Source organism: Astatotilapia calliptera, chromosome 3 (assembly GCF_900246225.1).
Source record: "Astatotilapia calliptera chromosome 3, fAstCal1.2, whole genome shotgun sequence".
Classification (NCBI taxonomy): Eukaryota; Metazoa; Chordata; class Actinopteri; order Cichliformes; family Cichlidae; genus Astatotilapia; species Astatotilapia calliptera.
In genome coordinates this window covers 15,190,329-15,212,049 of record NC_039304.1, presented here as the reverse complement: position 1 = coordinate 15,212,049, position 21,721 = coordinate 15,190,329, and the positions used below count along the sequence as shown (strand labels likewise).

Genomic DNA, 21,721 nt, shown 5'->3' with positions numbered 1-21,721 from the left:
TTTATTACTGTTAAGTTTGAGAAAATTGGATGAGAGCCATGATCTAATCTCCATAAGACAGTTTAGGGGAGATAGGTGGGAGCGATGAATTAATTATGTATATGATGTGAGAAATGAATCTGTGTATTGCCTTGTTCAAAATGAATCCTTCAGGAGTGACATGTGTGACTTCTGTTTACTTACTGTTTACTTGGGTTGCTACGACAGATGTGGCATTAATAGTTAATGTGAAGTTGTTGGGCTTAGACACAGCTTCTACTAAGGTTTTTGCAACATCTGCAGCCTGTGGGATTTCTGCAGGTGTTATCGTGTTGTTAAACACAACTTCCACTTCTGCTTCAGTATTAGATGCTCGTGTTCTGGTCCCAGCTTGTCTAAATGAAGAAAAAATTTTTTTAAATTTAATATCCTAAATGAACACTATTTTTAGTCATTGTCGATAATAAGATTAGTGTTGTTAAGAATGAACAAAAGTGAAAATCTTACCTAAATGCTATGACAATAACATGGCTGAAGAGTAAACCATATCGAGCTCTATAGATGAATTTATACTGTGCAAAACAAACAAGTAGAAAATTAATTAATTCAGATGTCGTTGTTTTAACAAAACTTGTGAATACATCTCAGTATTTAACTCACCATTACTACCACTTGTGCCTCAAGTGCCTTAAATTGTGGACTGGTTGTATTAGTGAGTGCATCTTCAAAGGGTGTAACCAAAACGGCTACTAGAATAAAAACTGGTCCACGGACCACTGCCATTGTTGCTGTCGTTGTTGTTGTTGTTGTTGACTTCGTTGTTGTTGTTGTTGGCGTTGTTGTTATTGTTGTTGGCTTTGTTGTTGTTGTTGTTGGCATTGCTGTTGTTGCTGTTGTTGTACTTGTTGGGTTGGTGTTTGTAAGATTTGTTGTGGTTGCATTTGTAGGTGTAGTCAGCATTGGTGTTGAAGTGTTCACAGGTGTAGTTGAAACTGTTGTAGGCCTTGTAGTTGTATTTGTTACAGTTGTGGTGTTTGTAAGATTTGTTGTGGTTGCGTTTGTAGGGCTAGTGATCATTGGTGTTGTAGCGTTCACAGGTGTAGTTGAAGCTGTTGTAGACACTGTAGTTGTATTTGTTACAGGTGTGGTGTTTGTAAGATTTTTTGTGATTGCGTTTGTAGCTCCTGTCAGCATTGATGGTGTAGTGTTCACAGGTGTAGTTGAAGCTGTTGTAAGCCCTGTAGTTGTAGTTGTTACAGGTGTGGTGTTTGTAAGATTTTTTGTGATTGCGTTTGTAGCTCCTGTCAGCATTGATGGTGTAGTGTTCACAGGTGTAGTTGAAGCTGTTGTAAGCCCTGTAGTTGTATTTGTTACAGGTGTGGTGTTTGTAAGATTTGTTGTGGTTGCATTTGTAGCTGTCGTCAGCATTGATGGTGTAGTGTTCACAGGTGTAGTTGAAGCTGTTGTAGACACTGTAGTTGTATTTGTTACAGGTGTGGTGTTTGTAAGATTTGTTGTGGTTGCATTTGTAGCTGTCGTCAGCATTGATGTTGTAGCATTCACAGGTGTAGTTGAAGCTGTTGTAGACACTGTAGTTGTATTTGTTACAGGTGTGGTGTTTGTAAGATTTGTTGTGGTTGCGTTTGTAGCTCCTGTCAGCATTGATGTTGTAGTGTTCACAGGTGTAGTTGAAGCTGTTGTAAGCCCTGTAGTTGTATTTGTAAGATTTGTTGTCTTTGCGTTTGTAGGGGTAGTGATCATTGGTGTTGTAGCGTTCACAGGTGTAGTTGAAGCTGTTGTAGACACTGTAGTTGTATTTGTTACAGGTGTGGTGTTTGTAAGATTTGTTGTGGTTGCGTTTGTAGCTGCTGTCAGCATTGATGTTGTAGTGTTCACAGGTGTAGTTGAAGATGTTGTAGGCCTTGTAGTTGTATTTGTAAGATTTGTTGTGGTTGCGTTTGTAGGGGTAGTGATCATTGGTATTGTAGCGTTCACAGGTGTAGTTGAAGCTGTTGTAGACACTGTAGTTGTATTTGTTACAGGTGTGGTGTTTGTAAGATTTGTTGTGGTTGCGTTTGTAGCTGCCGTCAGCATTGATGTTGTAGTGTTCACAGGTGTAGTTGAAGCTGTTGTAAGCCCTGTAGTTGTATTTGTTACCGGTGTGGTGTTTGTAAGATTTGTTGTGGTTGCGTTTGTAGCTGCAGTCAGCATTGATGTTGTAGTGTTCACAGGTGTAGTTGAAGCTGTTGTAGACACTGTATTTGTATTTGTAAGATTTGTTGTGGTTGCGTTTGTAGCTGCAGTCAGCATTGATGTTGTAGTTTTCACAGGTGTAGTTGAAGCTGTTGTAGACACTGTATTTGTATTTGTAAGATTTGTTGTGGTTGCGTTTGTAGCTCCTGTCAGCATTGACGTTGTAGTGTTCACAGGTGTAGTTGAAGCTGTTGTAGACACTGTAGTTGTGTTTGTTACAGGTGTGGTGTTTGTAAGATTTGCTGTGGTTGCATTTGTATCTGTAATCATTGATGTTGTAGTGCTCACAGTTGTAGTTGAAACCACTGTAAATGTAAAGAAAAGGAAACAGGTGTCACTTAAATGTCACAGTTCTGACATATTGTGAATTTAAAATATGATAATATTCAGTATTACTTACCAGGGTCACTGACAGTAACATTGGTAATGTTGAAGACCGTTATGTTTGGAGCTGCATTAATCAAAACATTTGCAATGTCAGTGTTATTAGGCACTGCTGTAGATGCAAACCGAATGTCAATATCAGTGATGATGGATCCGTTTCTGCAGAATGAATAAACCAAACATCGTTTTACTTGCATTAATTTATTATGTATTATATATTATATGGAATCTGCAAACAAAAAATAAATTACCGGAATCCAGTCACTATCATTGAGAGGTATGAAGGAAACGTTGTCTTATAGATAGGTTCAAGCTACAGAAACACACACAATCAAAGATCTGTCAGTACGAATCCATGCAATTAACCATTGCTTGACTTGAAGATCAAAACTTACTGTTGTCACTGTCATGGAGGATCTTTCTGTAAACGCTGGAGATGATGAGTTCAGCAAGTTGTCTGTAAATGCCTCTCCAATTGATGTGAACTTCAACTGCTTTGTTATAACTGGCTCAGCAGTTGTAGTTGTTACAAGTGTAGAAAACAAAGAGCAAGCAATTGACAACAAAGTAATTTTCATAAACACACAATGCTTTTTATATATATATACATTGTAAATCCCGTCAAAGGTAGCCTTTCTTATGAGTAGCACATTAAAAAATTAAGTGGGGGTCGGGGATTGGGGGGGGGGGGGGGGGGGGGGGCACACACATGATGATGTTAAATATAAATAGTTGTATTGACTTGTTTCAAAAATAATCTTTCAGGAGTGACAAGTGTGACTTCTGTTTACTCACTGTTTACTTGGGTTGCTACGACAAATGTTGTATCAACAGAGAGATTGAAAGTGTTGTTGGGATTAGACACAGCTGTGACTAACGTTTGTTCAACATCTTTAGCCTCTGGGATTTCTGCAGGTGTTATGGTGTTGTTAAACACAACCTCGACTTCTGCTTCAGTATCAGATGCTCGTGTTCTGGTCCCAGCTTGTCTGAATGAAAAAAAGAAAGAAAAAAACGTAAATTTTTTATTAAATATCCTAAATTAACACTATTTTTAGTCATTATTGATAATAAGATTAGTGTTGATATAAATGAACAAAAGTAAATACCTTACCTGAATGCTATGACAATAACATGGCTGAAGAGTAAACCATATCGAGCTCTATAGATGATTTCATACTGTGCAAAACAAACAAGTAGAAAATTAATTAATTCAGATGTCGTTGTAATCAGCTGGAAATTTAACAAAACTTGTGAATACATCTCAGTATTTAACTCAGTATTTATACTGTGCAAAGCAAAGTAGAAATTAATTAATTAATTCAAATGTAGTTATAATCAGCTGGAATTTTTAAAGCACTTGAAAATCATTCTTAGTATTTTACCCACCACTACAACCACTTGCACTGCAAGTGCCTGAAATTGTGGACTGGTTTTATCTTCGAGTTGAGGCACATAGGGTGTAACCAAAACTGCTGTAAGAACAACAACTGGTGCACGAACTACCGGCACTGCTGTTGTTGCTGCTGTTGTTGTTGGCTTTGTTGTTGTTGTTGTTGCTGTTGTTGTTGTTGGCTTTGTTGTTGTTAATGCTGCTCTTGTTGTTGTTGTTGTTGTTGCTGCTGTTGTTGTTGGCTTTGTTGTTGTTGTTGCTGTTGTTGTTGCTGCTGTTGTTGTTGGCTTTGTTGTTGTTGTTGCTGTTGTTGTTGGCTTTGTTGTTGTTGTTGCTGTTGTTGTTGCCGCTGTTGTTGTTGGCTTTGTTGTTGTTGTTGCTGTTGTTGTTGCCGCTGTTGTTGTTGGCTTTGTTGTTGTTGTTGCTGTTGTTGTTGTTGCTGCTGTTGTTGTTGCTGCTGTTGTTGTTGGTGTTGTTGTTGGCTGTGTTGTTGTTGTTGCTGTTGTTGTTGTTGCTGTTGTTGTTGGCTTTGTTGTTGTTGATGCTGTTGTTGTTGTTGTTGTTGTTGCTGCTGTTGTTGTTGGCTTTGTTGTTGGCTGTGTTGTTGTTGTTGCTGCTGTTGTTGTTGGCTTTGTTGTTGTTGTTGTTGCTGTTGTTGTTGGCTGTGTTGTTGTTGCTGCTGTTGTTGTTGGCTGTGTTGTTGTTGCTGCTGTTGTTGTTGGCTTTGTTGTTGTTGTTGCTGCTGTTGTTGTTGGCTTTGTTGTTGTTGTTGCTGTTGTTGTTGGCTGTGTTGTTGTTGTTGCTGTTGTTGTTGGCTGTGTTGTTGTTGCTGCTGTTGTTGTTGTTGGCTTTGTTGTTGTTGTTGCTGCTGTTGTTGTTGGCTTTGTTGTTGTTGTCGCCTTTGTTGTTGGCTTTGTTGTTGATTCCGCCGTTGTCGTTGGCTTTGTTGTTGTTGCTGCTGTTGTTGTTGGCTGTGTTGTTGTTGCTGCTGTTGTTGTTGGCTTTGTTGTTGTTGGCTTTGTTGTTGTTGCTGCTGTTGTTGTTGGCTTTGTTGTGTTTGTTGCTGTTGTTGTTGGCTGTGCTGTTGTTGTTGCTGTTGTTGTTGGCTGTGTAGTTGTTGTTGCTGCTGTCGTTGTTGGCTTTGTTGTTGTTGTTGTTATTGCTGTTGTTGTTGCTGTTGTTGTTGGCTTTGTTGTTGTTGCTGCTGTTGTTGTTGGCTTTGTTGTTGTTGTTGTTGTTGGCTGTGTTGTTGTTGTTGTTGCTGTGTTTGTTGGCTGTGTTGTTGTTGCTGCTGTCGTTGTTGGCTTTATTGTTGTTGCTGCTGTTGTCGTTGTATTTGTTGTTGTTGTTTTTGTTGCTATTGTTGTTGACTTTGTTCCTGTTACTGTGTCAGTTGTGGTGATAGCTGCAGTTAAACCTTCAGTTGTTGTTGAATCTGTAGTTGCTGTAGTTTCTGTAGTTGCAGTTGAACCTTCAGTTGTTGTTGATGTTGTACTTGTTGTTGTACCTTCAGTTGTTGTTGATGCTCTTAATTCTGTAGTTCCAGTTGAACCTTCAGTTGCTGTTGAGGTTGTAGTTCCAGTTGAACCTTCAGTTGTTGTTGATGCTGTGGTTGCTGTTGTTTCCGTAATTGAAGTTGATCCTACAGTTGTTGTTGAATCTGTAGCTGTAGTTGTACCTTCAGTAGTTGTTGAAGCTGTAGTTGCTTCAGAAACTGTTGTTGCTTTTGTTTCTATAGTTCCAGTCAAACCTTCAGTTGTTATTGATTCTGTTCTTGCAGTTGTACCTTCAGTAGTTGTTGATGGTGTATTTGCTGTTTTAACTTCAGTTGTTGTTAAGGCTGTGGTTGCTGTTGTACCTTCAGTTTTGGCTGATGCTGTAGCTGCTGTTGTTGAAGTTGTAACTTCCGTTGTTGTTGATGCTGAAGTTTCTTTTGTTTCTGAAGTTTCAGTTGTACTTTCAGTAGTTGTTGATGGCGTAGTCGCTGTTGTGCCTTCAGTTGTTGTAAAGGCTGTGGTTGCCATTGTAACTTCAGTTGTTGTTGACGCTCTAGTTGCTGTTGTTTCTGTAGTTGCACTTGAACCTTCAGTTGTTGTTGATGCTGTAGTTGCTGTTGTTTCTGTAGTTGCACTTGAACCCTCAGTTGTTGTTGATGCTCCCGTTTCTGTAGTTGTAGTTGAACCTTCAGTTGTCGTTGAATCTGTAGTTACTGTTTTTTCTGTAGTTCTAGTTGAACCTTCAGTTGTTGTGGATGCTGAAGTTGCTGTTGTTTCTCTACTTTCAGTTGTACCTTCAGTAGTTGTTGATGGTGTAGTTGCTGTTGGGCCTTCAGTTGTTGTTAAGGCTGCGGTTGCTGTTGTTTCTGTAATTGCAGTTGAACCTTCAGTTGTTGTTTGTGCCGTAATGACTGTTGTACCTTCAGTTGTTGTTGATTCTGTAGTTTCTTCAGATACTGTAGTTGGAGTTGTACCTTCAGTTGTTGTTGATGCTGTGGTTGCTGATGTACCTTCAGTTGCTGTTGTTTCTGTAGTTGCAGTTGAACCTTCAGCTGTTGTTGATGCTGTAGTTGCAGTTGAAACTTCAGGTTTTGTTGATGCTGTAGTTGCTGTTGTTTCTGCAGATTCAGTTGTACCTTCAGTAGTTGTCGATGCTGTTGTTTCTGTAGTTCTAGTTGAACCTTCAGTTGTTGTTTGTGCCGTAATGACTGTTGTACCTTCAGTTGTTGATGCTGTAGTTGCTGTTGTTTCTGTATTTGCTGTTGAACCTTCAGTTGTTGTTGATGCTGTAGTTGCTGTTGTTTCTGTAGTTGCACTTGAACCCTCAGTTGTTGTTGATGCTCCCGTTTCTGTAGTTGTAGTTGAAACCTCAGTTGTTGTTGAATCTGTAGTTACTGTTTTTTCTGTAGTTTCAGTTGTACCTTCAGTAGTTGTTGATGGTGTAGTTGCTGTTGTGCCTTCAGTTGTTGTTGATGCTGTAGTTGCTGTTGTTTCTGTAATTGCAGTTGAACCTTCAGTTGTTGTTAATGCTGTAGTTGCTGTTGTCTCTGTAGTTGCAGTTGAACCTTCAGTTGTTGTTTGTGCCGTAATGACTGTTGTACCTTCAGTTGTTGTTGATTCTGTAGTTTCTTCAGATACTGTAGTTGGAGTTGTACCTTCAGTTGTTGTTGATGCTGTAGTTGCTGTTGTTTCTGTAGTTGCAGTTGAACCTTCAGTTGTTGTTTGTGCCGTAATGACTGTTGTACCTTCAGTTGTTGATGCTGTAGTTGCTGTTGTTTCTGTATTTGCTGTTGAACCTTCAGTTGTTGTTGATGCTGTAGTTGCTGTTGTTTCTGTAGTTGCACTTGAACCCTCAGTTGTTGTTGATGCTCCCGTTTCTGTAGTTGTAGTTGAACCCTCAGTTGTTGTTGAATCTGTAGTTACTGTTTTTTCTGTAGTTTCAGTTGTACCTTCAGTAGTTGTTGATGGTGTAGTTGCTGTTGTACCTTCAGTTGTTGTTAAGGCTGTGGTTGCTGTTGTTTCTGTAATTGCAGTTGAACCTTCAGTTGTTGTTAATGCTGTAGTTGCTGTTGTCTCTGTAGTTGCAGTTGAACCTTCAGTTGTTGTTTGTGCTGTAATGACTGTTGTACCTTCAGTTGTTGTTGATTCTGTAGTTTCTTCAGATACTGTAGTTGGAGTTGTACCTTCAGTTGTTGTTGATGCTGTAGTTGCTGTTGTTTCTGTAGTTGCAGTTGAACCTTCAGTTGTTGTTAATGCTGTAGTTGCTGTTGTCTCTGTAGTTGCAGTTGAACCTTCAGTTGTTGTTTGTGCCGTAATGACTGTTGTACCTTCAGTTGTTATTGATTCTGTAGTTTCTTCAGATACTGTAGTTGGAGTTGTACCTTCAGTTGTTGTTGATGCTGTAGTTGCTGTTGTTTCTGTAGTTGCAGTTGAACCTTCAGTTGTTGTTGATGCTGTAGTTGCTGTTGTTTCTGTAGTTGCTGTTGAACCTTCAGTTGTTGTTGATGCTGTAGTTGCTGTTGTTTCTGTAGTTGCAGTTGAACCTTCAGTTGTTGTTTGTGCCGTAATGACTGTTGTACCTTCAGTTGTTGATGCTGTAGTTGCTGTTGTTTCTGTATTTGCTGTTGAACCTTCAGTAGTTGTTGATGCTGTAGTTGCTGTTGTTTCTGTAGTTGCACTTGAACCCTCAGTTGTTGTTGATGCTCCCGTTTCTGTAGTTGTAGTTGAAACCTCAGTTGTTGTTGAATCTGTAGTTACTGTTTTTTCTGTAGTTTCAGTTGTACCTTCAGTAGTTGTTGATGGTGTAGTTGCTGTTGTGCCTTCAGTTGTTGTTAAGGCTGTGGTTGCTGTTGTACCTTCAGTTGTTGTTAAGGCTGTGGTTGCTGTTGTTTCTGTAATTGCAGTTGAACCTTCAGTTGTTGTTAATGCTGTAGTTGCTGTTGTCTCTGTAGTTGCAGTTGAACCTTCAGTTGTTGTTTGTGCTGTAATGACTGTTGTACCTTCAGTTGTTGTTGATTCTGTAGTTTCTTCAGATACTGTAGTTGGAGTTGTACCTTCAGTTGTTGTTGATGCTGTAGTTGCTGTTGTTTCTGTAGTTGCAGTTGAACCTTCAGTTGTTGTTTGTGCCGTAATGACTGTTGTACCTTCAGTTGTTATTGATTCTGTAGTTTCTTCAGATACTGTAGTTGGAGTTGTACCTTCAGTTGTTGTTGATGCTGTTGTTGCTGTTGTTTCTGTAGTTGCAGTTGAACCTTCAGTTGTTGTTGATGCTGTAGTTGCTGTTGTTTCTTTAGTTGCAGTTGAACCCTCAGTTGTTATTGATGCTCCCGTTTCTGTAGTGTCAGTTGAACCTTCAGTTGTTGTTTGTGCCGTAATGACTGTTGTACCTTCAGTTGTTGTTGATTCTGTAGTTTCTTCAGATACTGTAGTTGGAGTTGTACCTTCAGTTGTTGTTGATGCTGTAGTTGCTGTTGTTTCTGTAGTTGCAGTTGAAACTTCAGTTGTTGATGCTGTAGTTGCTGTTGTTTCTGCAGTTTCAGTTGTACCTTCAGTAGTTGTCGATGCTGTTGTTTCTGTAGTTGCAGTTGAACCTTCAGTTGTTGTTTGTGCCGTAATGACTGTTGTTTCTGCAGTTTCAGTTGTACCTTCAGTAGTTGTCGATGCTGTTGTTTCTGTAGTTCTAGTTGAACCTTCAGTTGCTGTTTGTGCCGTAATGATTGTTGTTTCTGCAGTTTCAGTTGTACCTTCAGTAGTTGTCGATGCTGTTGTTTCTGTAGTTGCAGTTGAACCTTCAGTTGTTGTTTGTGCCGTAATGACTGTTGTATCTTCAATTGTTGATGTTGTAGTTTCTTCACATACTGTAGTTGGAGTTTTACCTTCACCTGTTGTTGATGCTGTAGTTGCTGTTGTTTCTGTATTTGCTGTTGAACCTTCAGTTGTTGATGATGCTCCCGTTTCTGTAGTTGTAGTTGAACCTTCAGTTGTTGTTGAATCTGTAGTTACTGTTTTTTCTGCAGTTGCAGTTGAACCTTCAGTAGTTGTTGATGGTGTAGTTGCTGTTGTGTCTTCAGTTGTTGTTAAGGCTGTGGTTGCCGTTGTACCTTCAGTTGTTGTTAAGGCTGTGGTTGCTGTTGTTTCTGTAATTACAGTTGAACCTTCAGTTGTTGTTAATGCTGTAGTTGCTGTTGTCTCTGTAGTTTCAGTTGTACTTTCAGTTGTTGATGCTGTAGTTGCAGTTGCTTCTGTAGTTTCAGTTATACCTTCAGTAGTTGTTGATGCTGTTGTTTCTGTAGTTCCAGTTGAACCTTCAGTTGTTGTTTGTGCCGTAATGACAGTTGTTGTTGATGCTGTAGTTTCTTCAGATGCTGTAGTTGCAGTTAAACCTCCAGTTGCTGTTGTTTCTGTAGTTGAAGTTGAACATTCAGTTGATGTTGATGTAGTTTCTTCAGATAATGTAGTTGCAGTTGTACCTTCAGAACCACAGTTTTGTGCAACAGTTGGTGTAGTAGCAAGCTCAATTGCCACTATTTGTGAAAAGTAGACAGATGATTACACTTAACACACATGCTACTGAAAACACATGCATATGTATGTATATATAGATATTTATGAATACATTTAGATAGATAGATAGATAGATAGATAGATAGATAGATAGATAGATAGATAGATAGATAGATAGATAGATAGATAGATAGATAGATAATCTATAATAGATAATAGATCATGCTACCATACGCCAAACTGATCAAGAAGAAGAAAAACACTTAAAAGAGGCTGTTAATCGACATGATATGAAAGCATGTTACTACACAATATGTTCAGATGTTACTAAAATATGACAAATTAAAATCTGAAAAGCTAATAACTGAAAAGTGTGGCATATTGTGTATGTATGTATTTTTATTTTATTTTATTTTTTTAAGAGCTGCATTCTAATTTTTGTAAAATAATCAGTTACTTACCCAGAATGGTTAACAAAACGGTCAATGTTCGACAAGCCCCCATTACAGCCTCATGTACCTGAAATATTTGAGAATATGAATGTTTGTTATTAATTGATGTGGAAGTATTTATGCATTGACATAGCTTTTATTTATACTCTCTCCCTCTTCAGATACACTCCCACTGCATGTTTGGAATCATCATCATGCTGAAAGTTGAAGTTGTTTCCAGTCAAATGCTCTTCACATTGATCTAAAACACCACAGCCCCTAAGCGTTTTTTTTTTTGTTGTTGTTGTTGTTGTTTTTGAAGCATGTCTTTTTTTAGGCCTGTAACCTATACTTTTGTCCTCCATTTTTTTTCCAAATGTTTAAAGAACACACGTCATACGATGCTCTTTGGAAATCACTTTTTTTGTTCAAAAGTACAATTAAAATTATCTTTGCCACCATTAGTAGATTCATTTTTTTTAAAAAGTACTTAATGGTACTTAATTATTTTTGTAATTGATAACACACTAGTTCCCACCAATGTAATTGAGCATTGTGTGGCACATCCGACATACTGTTTTACTTTTAGCACATGATTCTCCTTATGGGGACCTGATATGTTTAATATGCTGCTGAGAATATAGCCCAGAAGAAGCGTATAGTATAGCTTTTATTTTGGAGAGAGCAATTTCTCTGTAATAAACTCTCTTTTCCAAAGATGAGTGATTTCTCGATAGATAGATTTATTATTTTATCCCTTTGTTGTTTCAGCAACATTAAATTTAAAAACTGTACGTTTGAGTTAAAATATATATTTATAATCTTAATTAATGACAAATTAAAAAAGCATGAACATATATATCGGTCCATTTACAAATATTAATTAATTTATTCACTTAATTAATAACAATGTAATAATGCAATTATCAATTGCACTACGATGATGTCGGCGTAAATGTGCAGTCATATTCGTTGTGTTCCCGCTAGTGCTTTCAGGTTAATCTCGTTGAAATTACCTTAACGCCACAACACGGCAAATCTCCGTTAACGAGCTACCACCGATCACTCCGTGCATGGGGCTAGACGGCCAACACGTTAACGAGCTAACTGCGCTAACACACTAGTTCACACCAATGTAATTGAGCATTGCATGGCACATTCAACATACTGTTTTACTTTAGTCCATGACTCGCTTACCTTCAGGGTCATACGTCACATGAAAACCAAAATAATTCCAAACGCCAGATCTGAATGACGTTCAATTTGCCTGTTGCAAGGAGAGCTTAACTTCTGTCTCGCTAGCTTGCCCTGCCCTCTTCCTTCTGACGATGCTGTCTGTGTTGAGCGCTCAGTGGATCTGCGCTCGACAGTGCAGCCTAGGCGGAGTAGTCGAACACAGATTCACTGAGCGCTCAACACAGACAGCATCGTCAGAAGGAAAATTGATAAAATAAATTACAAATGTTGTATTGTTCGATACATATGCGTACCGAACCGAAAGCACTGTATCGAACGGTTCAATATCGATACGAATATCGTTGCAACCCTAATATATATATAGTTTAGTTCCAAAACTACTTGCTGCAAGCCTTATTCATGCCATCACAAATCTATACCTACCCAAGCACTGTTTCACAAAGACTTATGTAAATACACTTTTGGCAAGCTTGAATTCAATATCTTGCCCGGGGATAATTTGAAATACTTCGAAAAAGTTGACTTTTCACTCTTAAAAGTGAAAAAAAAGTACATTGATACTAATGTGAGACCAGACTGATAAAGAATGTGTCTTCAGGGACACAAAAACAAGAATGGAAAGTTTATATTGCAGAGACAAGAAAAAAAATAGTGTCCAAAAAAGCAAATCTGTATTCTAAAAGTTGTAACAGAACAACTTCAGTTTATGAATTTACTGTGCTTTTTCCGATTTTCTAACATTATAGCCATTTTTACTGGATACACTACTATAACATAGACAGTAGAAGTAATAATCATGCTTTTTTCTTTTTTTTTACCTTGATACATTTTTTTTCATCACTTTTAGGCAACAGCTAAAGTTGAAAACATTTAGGGTTAAATGTACTGTCTGCAGAGAAAAAAGTTTTCTACGGTGTGAAAAAATATCACAATAGAATATTATTTTTCATCATAGCTTCAGGTTAAGTGTAATAAATGACAATAACCATTACACAATAAATTGTAATACAAAACGCCTAGCACAAACTCAAACACTAAATTTACATATAGACCAAAGACCCTCACCCTAGAGCCGTAATTGACAGAATCCTTATTCAGCCTCCCTTGTGCTTGTCTGTTCTCTTGTGATGCCACCAGTTTGTTCGGGCATTATATACTTGCTTCACAAGTATGTGATGCCCACACACAATTCTATTGAAATGTTTTGAACTGCCAGTGGAAGATGCAAAGATAAAAAGATTTTTAAAAAAAAAGAAAACAACAACATTCCTGAACAACTTTTAAGTCAGTTTCATGGTCCAGTCATCAGCATTGTTAGTCAGCATTCCACTGATGTGAACAAATCAGATGTCAAAATATTATCTAACAAGCTGTATACTTTGAATTCAAATACTTATGATGAATAATCTGAAAATGCATAAAATACATAACAAGCATTTTGAGATTAACTATATATATTTCCATAAATCTTCAATAGATGTTTTTAATATCCTCTTCCTACTTTCCCACTGTGACAAAAAATACAGACAACCAGATGATGTCTGTCTTGTTGGCTTTCACTTTGGAAGAGTAACAAAAGACAAGTATTTAAAAATGTATTCATTGCAATGTTATCTTTTCATACAATCCACTGACTTTCAATGTGAGATCTATTTGCTCAAAATGAAACCACAAATGCACAGTGACAAGTTTTAAGGAGTATTTGTGTGCCACTCAGGGTAAATAAAGCTTAAAATGTCTTTCCAGGAAGTCACATTTATTCCGCTTGAGGTTGTATTGTACCAAATTTTCCATACAGCTACAACAGCAAGTCCACACGGAGTGACAAGACATGTATTGATTGATTGAGTGATATACATGAAAAAAAAAAACATTGTCTTCTACTATAACAGGTGCTCGAAAAGGAGTGGGAAGAAGTAGTACTTATATACTAACCGCCCTTCACATATTTAAAGCTCAGTTGTGTAGTTGTGCAGCTTTGTATTATTATTTGCATGATTTCCACCTGATCTGATTTCAGAACGCTTTTCCCAACAATCTGTTTTTTGCCAATCCTGTGTTTTTCTTTCAATCATTTCAGTATTCTCAATAAAGCTTTAGTAGTTGCTAAATTTACCCTATGAAACTTGACCAAGAAATTGGCCAAAAATCTAAGCAAAATCATATCAGAAAACATCAGAGTGACAGCCTGATGTAATCGAAAAAAAGAAAAAACATTTTAATATGCATGTGATGGATGATTAACGCCACAACACGGCAAATCTCCGTTAACGAGCTACCGCGGATCGCCCCGTGCGTGGGGCTGGACAGCCAACACGTTAATGAGCTAACTGCGCTAACACACTAGCTCCCACCAACGTAATTGAGCATTGCATGGCACATCCAACATACTGTTTTACTTTTGTCCATGACGCGCTTACCTTCAGGGTCATATGTCACATGAAAACCAAAATAGTTCCAAACGCCACATCTGAATGAGGGTGGGGGAGGTTCAATTTGCCATGTTGCAACGACAGCTTAACTTCTGTCTTGCTAGCTTGCCCTGCACTCAGTGAATCTGCGTTCGACTACTCCGCCTAGGCTGCACTGTCGAGCGCAGATCCTCTGAGTGCTCAAAACAGACAGCATCGTCAGAAGGAAAGGTGATAAAATTAATTAAAAATTTTGTATTGTTCGATACATTTGCTTACCGAACGGAAAGCACTGTATCGAACGATATTCGTATCGATATTGAACCGTGTCGATATTGAACAACAAAAACAACAAGCACGCATGCTACAAACTTTACCCGAGTCATTTAGACAGCCGTTAGCACATGATTCTCCTTATGGGGACCTGATATGTTTAAAATGCTGCTGAGAATATAGCCCAGAAGAAGCGTATAGTATAGCTTTTATTTTGGAAAGAGCCATTTCTCTGTAATAAACTCTCTTTTCCAAAGATGAGTGATTCCTCAATCAGATACAGGGCTCGCAAAATTTTTCCAGTCGGGCTACCAAAATCTATCTCTGCCCTGCCCATCGGGCTATCGCAGGAAGGAAAAATATATGTCAATGCTTTTACATTCTTTCGGAAATGTAGCTGGGTAATTATGTCATTGGCATTGGTGAGCCACTGTCAATATGTGACATATTGAAATCGCGTTTGAATTTGCGCTTGTTTTTTGCTTTCACTTTGCAATCGCGCGAACTGTGTATAGAGAGCGACAGCACTGATCTGTGAGTGATGATAATTTGCGCACCAATTCCTCTGACATCGTCTTATCAATCGTTAGCTTACTATGCAAACATGACAAGTGAAATCTACCGCAGCTTAAACATGTGAGAGGTTGATCTCACATGTGAGAGGATCGCTGAGCATTATGTGAGTGTGTGTGTAAAAACAGCAGGATATATATTTTAGTTCTGCTGAGCCAAATAAGACAGGTCAGGGTGAAGAAGTGACAGCCAAAGAAAAGCTTACCACAAAACGGAAAAGTTATGACAAATCAGACTATAAGGCAAAAAGAAAGTGCAGCTTTATGGTTTCATGGACAAAAGAATTTCTTGTGGCTGCAATATGACGAGCTAAATAACCAGGGCTGCACATAAGTGGTCCGCAGGTGCGCATTCGCTGTCAGACATCGCAGACATTTGTTTAGAACTCTTAAAGATGTCGAAGAAGCTCCTTTAAGCAATTACTTTGGTGTTCCTCCACCTCCAAAGAAATGTCAGAAGGAGTCCGAACCACAAAAGAAGCGCGTATTCTCGGAAAAGTAGTTGCAGGAGGTGAGCTGGCTTCAAACAAATGATGAACGCACAGAGATGTGGTGCAGAATGTGCCATGAAAATTTAATAAATGACAAATTAAAAAGGCATGAACATTTTTTTTGTATCGAAAAAATATCGAACCGTGACACCAAAGTATCGAACCGAACCGAACCGTGAATTTTGTGCATCGTTGCACCCCTAATATATATACCTATATATATATATATATATATATACCTATATATATATATATATATATATACCTATATATATATACCTATATATATATATATATATATACCTATATATATATATATATATACCTATATATATATATATATATATACCTATATATATATATATATATATACCTATATATATATATATATACCTATATATATATATATATATACCTATATATATATATATATACCTATATATATATATATATATATATATATATATATATATATATATATATATATATATATATATATATATATATATATATATAATATATATATATATATATAATATATATATATATATATATACCTATATATATATATATATATATATATATATATATATATATATATAAATATATATATATATCTCAGAGCTTGTTCTTGTGCTTCCATGATTAGTGCCTCTGAGCTGTCTTTCAGTCCAGCTTTGTCCAGCCACTGGTAGGATTTCTGGATATCAGCCACCACCTCTATCTGCCGGTGGTACATACCGTGCAGGGTCTTCCATGATGGTTCCTCGTCTCCGTCCTCTTTCTTGGGTTTCTGCTGCCGATACCAAGCTAAGATCCTGTGGGACTTCCAGATACAGACGGACAAAATGGTGGTGGCTAACCAACATAGTGGTGGTAGACAAACAGAAGAAGACGGCCGTAGTGATCGATGTAGCAGTTCCGAATGACAGCAATATCAGGAAGAAGGAACACGAGAAGCTGGAGAAATACCAAGGGCTCAGAGAAGAGCATGAGAGGATGTGGAGGGTGAAGGTAACAGTGGTCCCCGTGGTAATCGGAGCACTAGGTGCGGTGACTCCCAAGCTAGGCGAGTGGCTCCAGCAGATCCCGGGAACAACATCGGAGATCTCTGTCCAGAAGAGCGCAGTCCTGGGAACAGCTAAGATACTGCGCAGGACCCTCAAGCTCCCATGCCTCTGGTAGAGGACCCGAGCTTGAAGGATAAACCGCCCGCAGGGGCGTGCTGGGTGTTTATATATATATATATATACAGTCAGGTCCATAAATATTGGGACATCGACACAATTCTAACATTTTTGACTCTACCACCACAATGGATTTCAAATTAAACGATGTGCTTTAACTGCAGACTGTCAGCTCTTATTTGAGGGTATTTACATGCAAATCAGGTGAAAGGTGTAGGAATTAAAACAGTTTGTATATGTGCCTCCCACTTGTTAAGGGACCAAAAGTAATGGGACAATTGGCTTCTCAGCTGTCCGATGCCAGGTGTGTGGTATTCCCCTCATTATCCCAATTACAATGACCATATAAAAGGTCCAGAGTTCATTTCAAGTGTGCTATTTGCATTTGGAATCTGTTGCTGTCAGCTGACAAGATGAGATCCAAAGAGCTCTCACTATCAGTGAAGCAAGCCATCATTACGTTGAAAAAACAAAACAAACCCATCAGAGAGATAGCAAAAACATTATGCGTGGCAAAACAACTGTTTGGAACATTCTCGAAAAGAGGGAACGCACCGGTGAGTTCAGCAACACCAAAAGACCCGGAAGACAACGGAAAACAACTGTGGTGGGTGACTGAAAAATCCTTTCCCTGGTGAAGAAAACACAGTTCACAAAAGTTGGCCAGATCAAGAACACTCTCCAGGAGGTAGGTGTGTGTGTGTGTGTCAGTCAATAATCAAGAGAAGACTCCACCAGTGTGAATACAGAGGGTTCACCACAAGATGTAAACCATTGGTGAGCCCCCAAAACAGGAAGACCAGATTAGAGTTTGCCAAACGACATCTAAAAAAGCCTTCACAGTTCTGGAACAACATACTATGGACAGATGAGACCAAGATAAACTTGTACCAGAATGATGGGAAGAGAAGAGTATGGAGAAGGAAAGGAACTGCTCATGATCCTAAGCATACCACCTCATCAGTGAAGCATTGTGGTGGAAGTGTAATGGCGTGAGCATATATGGCTGCCAGTGGAACAGGTTCTCTTCTATTTATTGATGTGTGACTACCGACAAAAGCAGCACGATAAATTCTGAATGGTTTCAGGCAATATTATCTGCTCATATTCAGCCAAATGCTTCAGAACTCATTGGATGGGGTTTCACAGTGCAGATGACAATGACCCAAAGCATACTGCAAAAGCAACCAAAGAGTTTTTGAAGGTAAAGAAGTGGACTGTTTTGCAATGGCCAAGTCAATCACCTGACCGGAATCCAATTGAGTGTACATTTCACTTGCTGAAGACAAAATGAAGGGAAAATGCCCCAAGAGCAAGCAGGAAGTGAAGATGGTTAACTTATCTTTCTTGTAGAACTGTGCTCCAAATAAAGAACTTTGTGTTAAAAAAAAAGGTTGTTAATCATTTACAAATCAATATTGTCTGTATGTACAGCAATTTCCCCCCCAAAAAGTGAACATGCAAAACTGCGGCGTTAAGCAGTTGAAAAATTTGGGTGCGCCTAACTTTTGTGCTGGTACGGAAAAAAAAAAGAAAAGATAAGGAACCATGTTTAGTTACAGGCTCATGGGAATCTTTTCTGTTGATCAGTGATAATGCAGTCCTGTTCAACAACAATTCATTCTGTACTTCCTGATAATGACACAGAAGTCAGGCTGCTACATTACAAATACCTTAACTATGAAGTGGCACAGTTGGACACGGGAGCAGTCAACCAGGTGTATCACCTTGACCTCCTCAAAGCATAGAGAGAGGCTGAAATCACTTCTCTGGTGAGTCTGGTGAAGGAGAGAGATGAGTTTGGCCAGAGGTTCAAAATTTCATCATTAACCCCTCACTCCATTGTGATGATCATCTCACACAGGCCCACAGAGTGAATGTTTCTGCATTCCAATGTTGTTTTGCAGATGTGTTCTTCCAGCTGACCGTTCCTACTAATCTCATAGAACACTATTTGAAAGGTGGCCTTATGTGAAGGTGCATGACGTTACAGGTTACAGTGGGGCAAAAAAGTATTTAGTCAGCCACCGATTGTGCAAGTTCCCCCACTCAAAATGATGACAGAGGTCAGTAATTTGCACCAGAGGTACACTTCAACTGTGAGAGACAGAATGTGAAAAAAAAATCCATGAATCCACATGGTAGGATTTGTAAAGAATTTATACGTAAATTAGGGTGGAAAATAAGTATTTGGTCACCTCAAACAAGGAAAATCTCTGTATTCTGTATCTCTGTATCTCTGTAAAGTATTGTAGACCTGCACCAGACTGGGAAGAGTGAATCTACAATAGGCAAGCAGCTTGGTGTGAAAAAATCAACTGTGGGAGCAATCATCAGAAAATGGAAGACATACAAGACCACTGATAATCTCCTTCGATCTGGGGCTCCACGCAAGATCTCATCCCATGGGGTCAAAATGATCATGAGAACGGTGAGCAAAGATCCCAGAACCACACGGGGGGACCTGGTGAATGACCTGCAGAGAGCTGGGACCAAAGTAACAAAGGTCACCATCAGTAACACACTACAACGGCAGGGAATCAAATCCCGCAGTGCCAGACGTGTTCCGCTGCTGAAGCCAGTGCATGTCCAGGCCCGTCTGAAGTTTGCCAGAGAGCACATGGATGATACAGCAGAGGATTGGGAGAATGTCATGTGGTCAGATGAAACCAAAGTAGAACTTTTTGGTATAAACTCAACTCGTCGTGTTTGGAGGAAGAAGAATACTGAGTTGCATCCCAAGAACACCATACCTACTGTGAAGCATGGGGGTGGAAACATCATGCTATGGGGCTGTTTTTCTGCCAAGGGGACAGGACGACTGATCCGTGTTAAGGACAGAACGAATGGGGCCATGTATCGTGAGATTTTGAGCCAAAACCTCCTTCCATCAGTGAGAACTTTGAAGATGAAACGAGGCTGGGTCTTCCAACATGACAATGATCCAAAACACACCGCCCGGGCAACAAAGGAGTGGCTCCGTAAGAAGCATTTGAAAGTCCTGGAGTGGCCTAGCCAGTCTCCAGACCTCAACCCCATAGAAAATCTGTGGCAGGAGTTGAAAGTCCGTGTTGCTCGGCGACAGCCCCAAAACATCACTGCTCTCGAGAAGATCTGCATGGAGGAATGGGCCAAAATACCAGCTACTGTGTGTGCAAACCTGGTAAAGACCTATAGTAAACGTTTGACCTCTGTTATTGCCAACAAAGGTTATGTTACAAAGTATTGAGTTGTATTTTTGTTATTGACCAAATACTTATTTTCCACCCTGATTTACGAATAAATTCTTTACAAATCCTACCATGTGGATTCATGGATTTTTTTTTTTCCACATTCTGTCTCTCACAGTTGAAGTGTACCTCTGGTGCAAATTACTGACCTCTGTCATCATTTTAAGTGGGGGAACTTGCACAATCGGTGGCTGACTAAATACTTTTTTGCCCCACTGTATCTGAGAAAATTGTTTAAAAAGAATTGGCTGAAATGCTAAAAATGGGCGCGATAAAAGAGCCCCTTGATGCAGCCCCGTCACTAGGGTTATGTGTCCTGGATCCAAATGCTGGATCCACTCAGTCAACTACACCAGGGTCAACAACAACTGCTGGGTCAAAGATGACTTCTGAGTCAACTATGACTGTGACAACTATAAATACTGGGCCAACTACAACTGGGTCACCTAAAGCTGCTCAGTCAACTACAAGTGGGTCAACAACAGCTCCTGGGTCAACTACAACAGGGACAATAACAACCGCTGGGTCAACTACAACTGGATCAACAACAACTCCCGTTTCAACTACAACAGGGACAACTACAACTCAAGTTACCATGACTGTAAGTCGAAGAACATTAGGAACTTCACCTCCAGCTTCCACTTGTTGTTGTTATTGTTGCCCTAATTGTGTGACAAAAACAGAAGTTTAAGTGTCATTTAAAACTCATGAGACATTTACAAGCGATTTGCTGCTTATTTGCATTTAAACAACAAGTAAATCTGATAGTTGCAATAGTAAGTATCTTTCTTAAAGTCAAACAGCTTTTAAATATATACATTTGAAATAATTAGATTTCAAAAATTATAATGATACTATGTTCTTATAACAAGCTATATTTTCTTTTAACTCATATAGTCATAATTTAAAAATTATTAGATAGTAATTAATTATCAGATTGGAATTAGAAAATTAAAATTACATATACAATTAAAGAAATATCTAAAATAATCTGAAATTATGAAAGTAAGTGAAATCACAAAATTCTAACTAAATAGTGCAAGTCAAAGTTAGTGAATTTATTCAAACAGTAACTGGGAAGTTAAAAAGCATGAATCATTAAAACAAAATTACATTTCTACAGTCTATTTCATAGATAGATAGATAGATAGATAGATAGATAGATAGATAGATAGATAGATAGATAGATAGATAGATAGATAGATAGATAGATAGATAGATAGATAGATAGATAGATAGATAGATAGATAGATAGATAGATAGATAGATAGATAGATAGATAGATAGATAGATAGATAGATAGATAGATAGATAGATAGATAGATAGATAGATAGATAGATAGATAGATAGATAGATAGATAGATAGATAGATAGATAGACAGACAGACAGACAGACAGACAGACAGACAGACAGACAGACATCATATAAATATTAGAGATGTGCAAAGCAGCCGGTATTTGTATCTGTATTTGTATTTGTTGAGGGGGGAAAAGTATTTGTATTTGTATTCGTTGTCAAGTAAAATTCAAAATAGGCTTAAAAATCCTTTTTTATTTGCATTACACTTCTAATTAATATTAAGTATTCTTTAATTATATCCATTACAGTAATTGTGGACATGCAATATTAGTTGATGTTTTTCCATAGATCCAGCAATGAACATGTAACAAAAAAGGTCATTGAAAAGAAAATAACATAACAGCCATTGCATCATCCAAACCAACAACTAATAAAATACCATTGTGAACATAATGAACTCCACCACCACTCTAGCTTCTTGGAGGACGCTGAACAGACAACGAAACTGACTTGCAGAGGCAGAACATGGTTGTGATGATGAATTGGTGCTGGTGGGGGGAGTTGGCAGACAGTACCAGGAGAGGATGCTTTAAGTGCCTGTGATTGTGTATAGCAGATGT

General features: G+C 38.4%; 2 protein-coding genes across 2 annotated transcripts; both read right to left on the bottom strand.

The window, feature by feature from the left end:
- Positions 1 to 3,534: 3,534 nt before the first annotated feature.
- Positions 3,535 to 6,033, bottom strand: LOC113012830 (probable serine/threonine-protein kinase clkA). Its single transcript, XM_026153202.1, has 3 exons — positions 5,967 to 6,033; positions 4,123 to 5,379; positions 3,535 to 3,605 (listed from the first exon to the last, which is right to left on the bottom strand). The coding sequence occupies exons 1-3, from the start codon at positions 6,031 to 6,033 to the stop codon at positions 3,535 to 3,537; spliced, it is 1,395 nt and encodes a 464-aa protein (XP_026008987.1).
- A 959-nt stretch (positions 6,034 to 6,992) lies between these two features.
- LOC113012824 (putative mediator of RNA polymerase II transcription subunit 26) lies at positions 6,993 to 17,509 on the bottom strand. Its single transcript, XM_026153176.1, has 3 exons — positions 17,462 to 17,509; positions 7,995 to 8,171; positions 6,993 to 7,418 (listed from the first exon to the last, which is right to left on the bottom strand). The coding sequence occupies exons 1-3, from the start codon at positions 17,507 to 17,509 to the stop codon at positions 7,029 to 7,031; spliced, it is 615 nt and encodes a 204-aa protein (XP_026008961.1). The 3' UTR covers positions 6,993 to 7,028.
- Between the last annotated feature and the right edge of the window lie 4,212 nt (positions 17,510 to 21,721).